Source organism: Monopterus albus, unplaced genomic scaffold, assembly GCF_001952655.1.
Source record: "Monopterus albus unplaced genomic scaffold, M_albus_1.0 scaffold94.1, whole genome shotgun sequence".
In the NCBI taxonomy this organism is placed as follows: domain Eukaryota; kingdom Metazoa; phylum Chordata; class Actinopteri; order Synbranchiformes; family Synbranchidae; genus Monopterus; species Monopterus albus.
The window spans coordinates 1,592,698-1,605,393 of record NW_018127974.1 but is presented as its reverse complement, the minus strand read 5'-3'; the positions used below and the strand labels follow the sequence as shown (position 1 = coordinate 1,605,393).

Below are 12,696 nucleotides of genomic sequence, written 5' to 3'. Positions count from 1 at the left end.
CTGAGTGTATTGATGTATGTCTGTTTTAAAAGTCTAAAATTGTTTGGAAATTATATGCTTTCACGTATTTCAGTCTTTGCTTTTCTTCTGAGGTTTTGATGATAGTGATGACTTAACATCTCAGAAATGTTAATTACTTATGTTTCATTTCCTGTTTTTGCTGACCACACACTATAGAGATGCATGAGGGAGTTACTCTCTGATGCCATCTTGTGTTCAAATGTTAAAATGGTTTATTTTAGCAATGACATTTGGTATAAACCTCATGCAGCCAGGCTCCTCTATATGTAACTATTCCTTTTACAGTATCATTCAATTCCTTGGAAACATGTTATACGTGACTTAGTTCCATCTCATGATTATAGTCATGGTGGCAAATAGCAGTTGGATGTTATGGTAATATTTTTTGTGTTTTTGTAACCGTTTAACACAGTTTGATCACAAATTCTTGTTTTAAGGGCCACTTACTAGTTTTCCATAAAATAAAATAAAAAAAAGCTCATGTGAAAAAGTTATTTAAATCTTCACTTTTAACATCTTGCATTATGTCTTAATCTTGACTGATTTTGCTTAAAAAAAGTGGGATTTTTTTTAACTCTTTCTTCTTATTGGCAAAGAAATGTTGATCATGATCGATTAATAATTCTCTGATGTAGCACAATAGTTTTGTTTCATTGTGCGTCTTTCAGTATATGAACTTGGTTACTGGACACTCACAGGTGAATGATTCCTTCTCTATCTGTTTTTAGCACATAGCATTCTGACAACTATTCTGATAGTCTAACTGTTTATGTAACCCATTTTATTTTTAATGTATTTAAGGATTCACACATTGTTTTTTGGACATTATATATTTTGCACATTTTGCAGGAGCATCTCCATTACAGACTCTTGTCTACCACCACCAGTATTTTTATTTTTCCCTCCCTCCATTTGAAGTGTTTTCCCAAGGTCAGCCACAGCATGAGACAGAGCTGCCACTCATGTGACAAACCATGGAGGGGAAGGGTATTTCTATATTGAGCTCCACCAGTTGTGCCTCTGCATGGGGCCACAGGGCTATGGGGTTAATTCCAAACAACTGTGCATCCAGCATGGCAAAACACGGTGAATTTCTACCCTGAGATGGACTGCAGGCATGCAGGCTCCTCATCAGTTTAAACTGAAAGATCTCAATTACTTCAAAATGTATATAGGCTAATGGTGAGAGACAGGTTTTGGGTTTACTGCACTGTAGGTGTCATTAGGGTAGTTTAGTAGGCTATACAACCTAGCAGAATCAGCAGAACCTCTCCTCACCTCAAATTTTTCACAGTAATTCATAAGGTTACATTAAGAGAACAATCATGAAAGTAAAGAATAACAGTATGATTGTAGAATTTAGGAGTAAATACATCAATGAAAAGTCTTTTGCAATTTTACTGTAAATAAATGATATAGCATCATAAAATGTCGCCATCTCCCGACTGTCACACGTCATTACATCAACATATCACGGCTTTTCAAGGGCAAAGCAAACCCCCACCCCCTTTTACTTCAATTTGATTGGTCAAGGTAAACACGTCGTTGGCCCATTGGCTTGCCCAGACGTCATTTGTATGACGAATAAGGAAGTGTAAAGGAGAATAATGCACCCAGTGAGAAACGTGGGTTGATTCTTGTGTATTTTCAGCGTTGTTTGTAGTTTGTTCTTAATCTTATCTCTCTTTTTCGAAGTAATGTGAATTGTTTCGGCTAAATTTAGAACGTTTTACAACGGGCTCTGCTAAAGGTATGTGGACTCAAAGCTAACGTTAGCTACATATGTTACCAATCGTTTCAGTCTCAGCTTAGTGCAAATGTTAGCAAGAGCTTAAAGTGAATAGTTCAGTGAGGAAGAACGGGATTGTTTGTCAGAAGCATTTCCACCGTGACGTTGGTACAGCGTTGCTGCTTTTGCAGCTAATTTTACTAATGTAACTTTATAGTGTACAAATCCAAATTCATTTCATGACTGTTAATCAGATTGATACCAGCAGTTAAAATGTATGAGTTTCACGTATGGATGTGTATTCAAAATCTGTTAAAAAATAGTTGTGCGTTTTATCTTAAAGCTGGTCAATTAATATTCTATCACCACTAGATGGTGGACGAGATCGTATTATACGACACACAGTCCGCTCTTCAATACTAACTTCACCACTTGTACGTCTAGACATTGCTTATCAATCCCAGACGTTATAAGAAGTAATTGGAATTGATGACATGCATCTATATTAAGACCATTCTGTACCACATATTGTGTGCTTTGTAGGGTGTTTATGGGGAAACACGTTGGAATGTAAAAGTTAAAATAAAGGCCACTCAGCAACTGTGTGAAATCACAACTGTAAAATGACAAACTTTATAACCACATCTGCATTGTCATTCAGTGTATGCAGTTCAAAGGTTTAGTCCTTATTTATAATGATATACAAAACCATTTTAGATACTAATACTGACAGATTGTTGTTGTCCTTATGACATGTTTATTCCTGACAGCCTCCAGGGTTGGGATTGTGGTTAAGCATTTACGTAGTTGTAAACGTTAGGGTAAAGGACTGATGAATGCATTATTTTTTTGTGTGAGTGTCCTCAAAGGCAGCTTTACACACATGTTGTGTGTATGTGCTGGTTTTTCACAGTGTTCACCTGAATGATGGCAGCATCAGGGAAACTGGCATCTTTCCGTCTGCCTCCCTTGCCTACTCTAGGTGAGCTGATAAAGCTGTACAACCTTCAAGCTGAGAAACAGCTATCCCAGAACTTTCTGCTGGACTTGAGACTCACGGGTTAGTCCACCTGCATCTTTCTTTCTTTCTGTCTGCAGTACCTGCTAGCTGCTGTTCTTTGTTACTGTGTCTACATCCACACAATGGTGTGCACTTGATTGCACACCACCTACATTGCCTTGTTTCACGGCATTGAATCTGACAGGCTTTTCTGTATGGGGGAGGTTGAGTAGATCTGCTGCTAATGTGAATGGACCGAGTCAGTTGTTTGCAGCCCATGTAGAGTGTGGGCCTTAATATAATTATCAGGGATTCAGTGCAGGTCTGATCTGCTTTCTTGTCCTTGGACAAGGTGAATGTTAGATTAATGCATCTCATTTTTCATCACACAGAGATGGATATTGCACCATCACACACTATTAATCTCATTTATGCACCTGATTGAAGAGTATGGTGTAATTCATATGATACATGAGTTGCTGTAAGTCAGTATATGAGTCACAGTTTGTTAGTGATATAGATGGCTAGAATTCATTTGGTAATCCATCTGCATCTTTTCAGACAAAATAGTGCGTCAGGCAGGGAGTTTGAGGGATGCCTATGTGTGTGAGGTGGGTCCTGGTCCCGGAGGCCTCACCCGCTCAGTCCTCAATGCCGGTGCAGCAGACCTGCTGGTGGTGGAGAAGGATACACGCTTCATTCCTGGGCTAAAGGTAAACTGAGCTGTCGTACTGAGGTTGGCTAAATGCTATCAAGGTCATTAGGTCATTCAACAGAAAAAGCTCTAACATGTTGCATAGTGAATGATGACCCCACATTTTGTTTTCTGACCACCTTTTCATTCATTGTATTTAATGTTGTATAATATCTGTTTCCACAGCTGCTGTCTGAAGCAGCACCTGGGAAGTTAAGAATTGTCCACGGTGACATACTCACCTACAGGATGGACCGAGGGTTCCCACTGAATATTTCTAAGCCGTGGGAGGAAGGTGAGAATTTTTTATTACATAAGCTGTCACTGTGCTCAGAATGAAGTAAATAGAGTGCATGACTACAATGTGTGTGAATGTGTCTCTACAGATCCACCAAACCTCCACATTATAGGGAATCTCCCATTTAACGTCTCAACCCCCCTCATCATCAAGTGGCTGGAGAACATAGCCAACAGAACAGGGCCCTTCGTCTATGGACGCACCCGACTCACACTTACTTTTCAGAAAGAGGTGGTAGAGGTGGGTGAACACTGCTGTCACATCTCTGTGTATTTGCCTAAAGATATAAGGTGTGAAAACTGAATATATAAATATTGATTTTATAATAAAAAATCGTTCATAGCAGGATTTAATGATGCTCTTTTTTTATAACATAAAACATAGTAAGGACACAGTTAAATGCTCATCTTTTTGTCTTTATGTAACTGGTTTGTCCTCTCCATCCAGAGACTGACAGCCAGTACAGGCAGCAAACAGAGGAGTCGCCTGTCCATCATGTCTCAGTATCTCTGTACTGTCCGCAGCTGCTTCACCATCCCTGGACAGGCCTTCGTGCCCAAACCCAAGGTAGGGTTTGAGCTGATAATATTTAGTTTAATTCTTCTAAATCTGACCTTGCTACATTAGCAGACAAATTAAACAGTGTGTACTGTTTGTGTTGACCTTTGTGATAACCTTTGCAGTGCATTGGCAGGAGATGTTATTGCTGTTTATATGTTACACTTCTTCCCTTTCCTTTTGTCTCAACATAAGAATCTATGCATATGCAGTGAAATAGAACTCAATTTTCAGAACACACATGTAATGCAGTGTTAAAGTTTAATGCTGATTTCAATCTTCAGTACTGAGACACATTACTCTTTCACAGTTCTTACCCTAAAATAACCTGTGAGGACTGGGACATCCTCACATCTCTTAATCTCTGCTGCTTGTCTGGTCCCACGCTCCTGTCAGAGTCCCCCATCATTTCCCCGCCACTCATCCCTCCCTCACTGTTATTGCTTTAAGGCTTCATTAAGACTCATTGAATCTGTTGTCTTTGTTCTGGCTTTGGACGTTTTCTAGGTTGTAATGATGCCTGGTGGGTATTTGAGATGTGGCACGATCACACTACTCCTAGTTCCTTTCAGTTTCTCTCTTTGAGTCTTTTATCCCATGTGTGTATCAGTGGCAAAAGAAAGGCGTTCCTTCTTGCATAACATGAGAAAGCAAGGGTTTTAAAGCATTTCTGGGTAAGGATTTATAGTAGGACTAGAAAGTCCATTAAATGAGTAAAAAATACTGCAGCAAAATTTGAAATATGTGTTGCCTAATAGACGGCTCTGCTGAGATGTACTTGGAGATTAGACACAAGCCTCTTTAAAGACTCAGGAGGTCTCTTACATCGTTGTACTAATGAAACCATGTCTTTCTTTTCCTCAGTGAAAGGGTGGGTGTTAGGTGGATGTCAGAGATGCACTGCTGGTCCCTTGAAGCTGTTGTTTCTTTGTAGGAGACCTACTGTTGGGAAATGTTTAATCTCCTGTGTTACGTGAAATGCAGCAGAGTAAGTGGGACCAGTGCTGATTGTTCATTCTCTTAGAAGAGATGGCTCCCAGTGAATATTTTATCACACTCTGCTGTTGCTCTGTTTTTTTAAAATTACTTTTAAGTGTCTTATTTTTGTGTATATATCAAGCTGTGCCTTAATGGATTTCAGCATATTTATCTGTGCTCTCAACATGTGCACGTATGTTTGTGTGCATTTGCTGTGAAGAGACTACACTGATGCTACAACCTTGTACATGCATTGCAGATGAATCGGTGCCTCCCACGTGCCCACACGGGCCCACACAGGCCATCTATCACCATTAGATGTTTTAATAGACGCTTGGCCAAACTGATATTGTTAGGAGAGATGATGGCTGTTTGATGAGCAGGCCTCCTGTGGCTGTGTCTTATTAAAGCTAAGAGAGCACAAGCAGCATGTTAATGCTGCCATGCTCTCTGCTCTGTGCTGCCCCTTTCTACCAGTATGTCATAAAAGCTTGCTGGTGAAGCATTGTTTACTGGAGCACATCAGAGAAATTGCACAGAATTGCATGGACAATAAAAATGGCGTGCTTGATTTACTGGACATCATCAACAGGCTGAGTGGAGGGGGGGGGGACTGAGTTTGTGACACACATGAATATAGACTCGTAGCTGAACCAGTGGTTTGTCTAGAAAACAGAAAAATATTGTCATAGCATAAGTTTGGATTTTGTCTTTGGTGTTCATCTTGTGCACCACTTACAGTTCTCTATTGAAAAAAGCAGAATCCACTAATAAAAATGATAAAGGCTGAATATCCATTTTTAGCAGAAGTTAACTAGAATGGGAGAGTAACACTTCCAGATGCAAGGTGTCTCTCTCTCTCTCACTCACTCACTCTCATCCTGCAGTATGTGTGTGTGAGACTGTGACTTGTATCTATAGCCAAGAAGTTGCCTCACAGGTTTAAATGTTGGTGTTATTCTGTTCTTTCTGAACCATAGGAATACACTGATTGTGTTAACCAGTGGTGGGCCGTGCATTTGGTACCTGGGCCTTCAGTGGAGATTTACCCGACTTAATTCGCCTCTTAATACCACCACTGTACGTCGCAATTATAGAAACCATCAATGCTATACAAAAACGCAATATAATAAAGTGTGGCGTTACAGAGAGAGAGGTATTTCACGTATTGAGGGTGAATACCGTTTTTACTAAAGCAAGAAACCCAGTTAAGACAACTCCAAACCTCTACACTACAACCGCATCTGTGATCTCTACATTTCAGTTCCATCGTAAGCCCTTTTCTACTTTTGCTCTGACCAAACAATCAGAGGACGGAAAATCTTGACGTCATTGTGGGCCAGCTAGCTGGCCCTGTGAGGCGAATTTGAAATCTGATTGGTTAAAGAAACAGTCCCATTGCTAATATAGTTTAAGTTACATGGGCCAGCACTTCTGATTCTGAAGGCCCTGGGCAGATTAGATTGACATGGCAACACACAGAGGCTGAAATCTGATTGGACAAAAAATCTAACATCCACATACACGTACTGGAAGCGGTGCAGCCAAGAGAAATACTACGAAATGAAGAGAACAGACTGTTGGGAATAAATTAATACAATTTCATGGAACAAATATTAGAATTTCGGTTGTAAATGTAGATCAGTGCTTCTAATAGTGTTTAGGCCAGCAGAGAAGGCCTCGCTGGCCCTGACGGCCCACCACTGGTGTTAATGAAGAGAGATTTATTGAACCTGAAGCACAACTGGGCTTTGTTTGTCTGATCTCTGTATGTTTTTGTCATCCCTGCCTCTAGGGCTCTTTGTTTTTGGCCTTGGTTAGTCATTTCTGTCCTTTATCCTGTCAACTCGGTCATATATTGAAAACGTATTTGGGTCATTTTAAACATTTCACTTGTTGGCCGGTGCCCCCACACCCCACACCAGTGGCATCTACTAAACTACAGTGGATAAATACGCAACAGCAGGTGCTATAAAACACGTGGCAATTAGTGGAGAGTGAAAAGTATCAGAAGTGGTCTACTACAGTGTAATCAAACAAACAGTGAATCAGAAAAAGCAGCGAAATTACTGAACCTTTCCAAATAACCATGAGGAAAAAATCACATCAGTAAAAGGTGGGAGTGAAATTTAAGTGCAGGTTGATTGGTTGTTTACCTTGAACCTATAGGAGGTAGCCAGTACAGGATAATGAGAAGGGAAATGTTAAATTTGTTTTACATTAGCAGCTGCTTGTCGCACATATTGATGTGCGGGCGAGCAGATAGACACCCATCCTTGCCATTTAATCTGCCTGTCGTGTTCTTGCCCCTCGCTGCAGCTCTCAGGCTTCTGAGAATGGCGATTGGCTGCTTTGATGTGTTTCCCTCAGGCTCAGAGTGCCCTAGGTTTGTCCTGCTGCAGATCACACCTGCCTCCCTTTCCTTATTAGTCACTCTCCTCCTGTTAATTCTCAAATAGAAGGACAGATTGAGTGATGCTTAAATTGCTTCTGTCTTTCATCATTCTACATATATCTGAAAGAGCTCTTGAAGGAAGTAAACTGAACACAGAAAAGGCTTTTCAGCTGTTGCTTTAGTCATTATACGCATCTCTAATTTATATTCTGATCAGGGGTCAAGGAGCTTTAGAGTGCACACTGCCATCAAGGCACCTGCATCTTTCACACAAACATCCAGTCATTCAGATTTGTCTTCACTGCTGCTTTACATGAAAAATAGCTGATTTGCAAAGAATAAATTACATTCTGCATCTGGACAGTTGATTAAAATGAACCTCTGTTTGTCACAGGCCTAATAGTGAGGCAGTAGATGCTCCATCCAGAGCAACCTGCAGTCTCTTCTGTAGACCACAGCTGCTAGAGCAAAAATGGAAAAGGTGAGGCACTGAGTAGGCGTAATGGGCGATGGAAATACTAAATAACATAAGTGGAAAAAAACATTTAGAGAAAATGAGCTTGAAGACGGGAAAGAGGAGAAATGGAGTTATAACTAGGTGGGGTATGACAATAAATATGAAGCATGGATAGAAAGAGAACATTGGAAACTGACTAAAATCACAGTGAGATAAAAGAACAAAACAAGAAGTGGTAAAAAATGAAACTGAATGTGATGTACTGAATCAAACAAAAGCTAGAAAACAAAGCCTTCCCCCTGAGTGCAGAGCAGCAGAAGATTGATGACCAAGATCAATGTGAAAGGAGAGCGAGGCGTACCTCCAGCAGATGGTTGTCTGGGCCAGTCATCAGCCCGCTCTGACAAATGGCTGCATCAGCCAGCACCCACCAGCTGACTGGGCCTCACAGGAGGAGAGCCCTACAGATGTTTGCCTTGTACACAGTTGTCAACCAAGAGCACAGGCCAGATGAGCAGAGCCTGAATTAAATTTGGTAATGCTGTATTGAACATCAACACTATGGGCAGCAGTTGTCAGGGGGACAAGATGTCAGCTGGTCTTTTCAGGTATCAGAATAATTGTATCTATTGAATTCACAAGGTGTTTCAGTGTAGGAGCTGACCCAGTCTTTGTGATAGATATAGTGTCCTGAAGCGGCACCAGCTCTCACCTGAACTGTAAAGGTGAGAATCTCCTCATCGTGGCTGCACTGCTTTCTCACCTCCTGCCACACATTCTACAGGCAATTCATCTAGCCCTATTCCCATCTCATAAATGGGGTCAAACATGCTATTGAGACGATTAAGGAAAGTTATTTCAGTGACTCATGCCAGCATAGTAAATCCCTGATGGCTCGGTCTCACTCTCAATACATCACAGACCCAAGGTAAAGAGAAACAAAAATACTCTCCTCCTCCTGTCTCCTTAAACAAAATGCTGAGGTTGGCAGAGTTAGCTTATCAACATCTCTAGAGATGTTACTCCTGCTAATAAGAAACTGTGTCAGGTTTGTTCATTCGGGGCTCAGAGTTTAGTATTTTAAAGGATAATGCTGAAAGCTTGGTAATCTACCCAAGGAAAGCAGGTCAGCTTCAAATGTGTATGTTGCTAGTGGTGCTATGACACACTGAAGTCTGTAAAAAGCAAGCCTTGCTACAATGGGAGGCATCATCTATAAGCTGTTAACTTAAAGAGTTATTAAATGCTCTAATTTGAGCTTCATGCACTGTGGTTGCATGACTTCTGCCAGCCTTTTTGAAGGGACTGAAGGTGTAGGAGGAGTCAGATTTAGTGGGTGTTTTGATTAGGCTTTGTAAGGCACCAGCTCAGTGTTTAAAAAAAAATAAATAAAAATTCATAGCTCCCACGATTGTTTCAGCAAAAACTCTGACAATTGGATTTATGCGAGTATGCCTCTGCCTTTTCTTATTGTCTTTCTGTGCTTTCATTAACACGTTTGTCGACAATAATCTCTGCAGTGATCATTTCCGTCAGGAGAGATATAGATTGTAAAAAAATGAATGGGCCCACACCCTCCAGTCACTTAGCCTCCTCTCACCTTCGGCATAGTGAATCTTCCTAACTGCACAACCCACCCCACTCTCGAAGCTGAAATGTTAAATGTCCTCCCTTAAACTGTCAGTGTATTGTTTTTCTACAAGCGCCCCCTTTTGTCATCTCCATAGCTTTTACTGCCTTCCTCAGCAGTTTACTGCGGAGCCAAGGTCGTTGTTATTATTCCCCAGCCTCACATGAGCACTAGGACCAGCGGAGAGCAGGTAATGCACAGGAAGATCATTCTCCCCCAGTGTTAATGACAGCGTTATATCTCTAGTATGGACCTAACCGCCTATTAAGAATGGTGACATACTAGAGCAGTTTGGGTACTCGCATTCTGAGTAATGTGGTGTTAATGGTGTTTTGGTGAGCCGTGACATTACAGGTCCTTACCATGTCCTGGTGGGTGAGCAACAAAACCAAGATAAGGGATTAAGCCGGCATTTTCCAGTTATTCCATCTGAATTAAGCCCTGACTCAGTGGCATGAAAGCAGGTTAAATTAAACCCAGTCAAGTTACCAAGAAGATTTATTCTTTGCAGCTAGCCTGCTCCAGACCAGGCTCACAGCCAGGCTTGATTACTCCCGTTGCCTTATTTGTTCTGTCAGCAGAATTACTTAGACCTGGCTTGACCTAGCGGCACCTCCTCAACCTGGCTTTGCTTTAATGTGAAACGCATTAAGTCAGGATGCACTTAGTAAACTAGGTCAAACCTCGCTTTGTCTTGTTATCTTGGAGTGAAAGGTTTTGATGGAAAATGTGGGTTAAATACACAGAAGAGCAGATCTTATTAGTGTTTCCCCATGAGAGGAAGTTATTTGATCTGCACTCTTGGTGCATAACCAAGAGGAGTGGGAGAAAGCCTCGAATAATCCGTGTTTGTTTCAGGAAAGCACAGCCTCACTCAGTTGGTGTCAACAAGGCTCCAGTCAGGTGCAGCTGAGCTCAGATTTTCTTGGAAAGTAACTGTTTAATAAGTGCTTTGTCTGAACAGTATAGGCTACAGTATGTCGCAGATGGTAAAGTGGAACAACAGGCTATACAGTGTTCTGATCTGAAACAAGCGCCGCTTATGGCTGAAGACATCATCATGCAAAGGGCTGTGTACACTTTGATTATTCAGAGCAGACGCTGTGGTTAAGCTTTGCTCTCTACATGTTGGCATTCCTCTTGTTTATGTGGAAGCAGCTGAATAAATCATAGTATCGGGATGTTTGTTGCAAAATTGAGTCAGGCGGAGCTAATTTGAAATGAATTGTCTTTCTTATAGATAATTTCTGGTTATGTATTTAATTTTACAGATTAGAGCCCGACTGATTTTAAGGCAAAGACTGATAACACTTGATAGTTTAAAACCTCTGATACATCAGCTGATATACTTTTTCTTTTTTTTTTCTCTTTTATAAAAATAGTGTTAAACAATTTTGATTGAGACTAAGAAATGTACTTAGTGGAACATTTTTACATTTGAGAAATGACAGTTGTCAGTCAGGCTGCAACTAATGATTGTTTTCATTATTGATTAATCTGATTATTTCCTTGATTAATCATTCAGAAAATAGGGGGGGGAAAGATGCCCATTAAAATGTTCTAAGCCCAAAGTGATGCAATAAATTAGCTTTCTCCAGCCAAGAGTCCAAATCCCAGACATATTTAATTTATTATAAAATGAATAAAAAGTCAAGGTCGGTTTATTTATAGAGCACCTTTCATACACAAATTCAAAAGTGCTTTACATAATAAAACGGATTCGATCAATCACTGCAGAAGCTGCAAATCCTTACAGTTCAGTAGCATCAGTGAATGTTTGGGAGTTTTGCTTCAGAAAATGTCTTGAATAATTAATTGATTTTCAAAATAGCACATTGTTTCTCTGTTGATCAAATCGATTTAATTAGTTGTAGGTAATTATTTGTGTGCTCTGGTCAACAAACTATTTCATGGAGATGAAACTAAACAAGGCAAACTGCATCCAACCATTTTTTTATGCCCATCTAATTGCATATCATCATCAACTACTGCAATCATTAAGTCACATTCCTTTAAATGCACCCAGGGGTGCTGTTATTATTGCACTTATTTCCTAATGCTGTCACCTGAGTAAGGAATGACTGGAAGATGCCAAAATCCATTTGCACATAATATTTAATGGATGTGGCTGTTGCTTGGACCCGTCCTGCTGCATTCTTGGGTGCTGTGAATGAACAGCCTGCCTGCCTACACTCAGAACAGCCTGTACCATCCAACAGTCTGGAGATTTGGCAGGAAGATGAATGTTATCTCCATCCTTATCAGCCACACACATAGGACACAACAGTAGGCACGCCGCTTTCACAAAATAGTTTTATTGGTAAAAATAGAACTACTTGCACAAGCACATTGAGACAACTGTATCAGAACTTGTGAACTGTTCCTCATCACAAATATGCTCTGGCAAAGTAAGAAGTGCAAAAGCATCCACAAAAATAAGCTGCAGTTACCAAAATGATGCGATAATGTCTTGGTATGTGCAGGAGAGTCGTAACTCTTCAGACTTTTAGGACCTAGTCACTTTGCACTCTGGCCACTTATAAGCTAATGTAATTGCGTGCTGATGGTCAAGCTGCACAGCCACAAAAAAAGAGAAACCTCTAGCTTCTATTTCCCTGCTGAATCCTATCGGACAGTTTTTTTTTTCTTCTTCTTCTCCAGAGTATCAGTTGTATTATGTATTTGTTCTGGTCCAGACCGCTCAGGATGCTCAGCCGTTTGAAACAAGCTGCTGTCAAATAAAGTAACACAAGTAAAGGTGCACTGAGTTGTCTTCTTATAAAGAAGATACAGTATGAACATGGTGTCTTATTTCCAAACAATCTGAGGATTTTCTGATTCCTCAGCAGAAACAAGTTGAACACCTAGATAATTGTGTACAGTTGTCACAGGCCTACTGTACAGTGAACTAGAATTCCTGAAACAAACTCTTCCCC

General features: G+C 40.5%; 1 protein-coding gene across 2 annotated transcripts in view; it reads left to right on the top strand.

Annotated features, from left to right (window-relative positions):
- Positions 1–1,598: 1,598 nt before the first annotated feature.
- The window catches only part of tfb1m (transcription factor B1, mitochondrial), a 24,493-nt gene continuing 13,395 nt past the window's right edge, over positions 1,599–12,696 (top strand). The window contains exons 1-6 of one of the 2 annotated variants that reach the window (XM_020608650.1): positions 1,599–1,646; positions 2,664–2,810; positions 3,312–3,463; positions 3,631–3,739; positions 3,831–3,982; positions 4,190–4,309. In XM_020608650.1, the coding sequence (XP_020464306.1) occupies positions 2,675–2,810; positions 3,312–3,463; positions 3,631–3,739; positions 3,831–3,982; positions 4,190–4,309 (669 nt within the window). In that variant the 5' untranslated portion in view covers positions 1,599–1,646; positions 2,664–2,674. The other variant, XM_020608649.1, reaches the window with a different exon arrangement.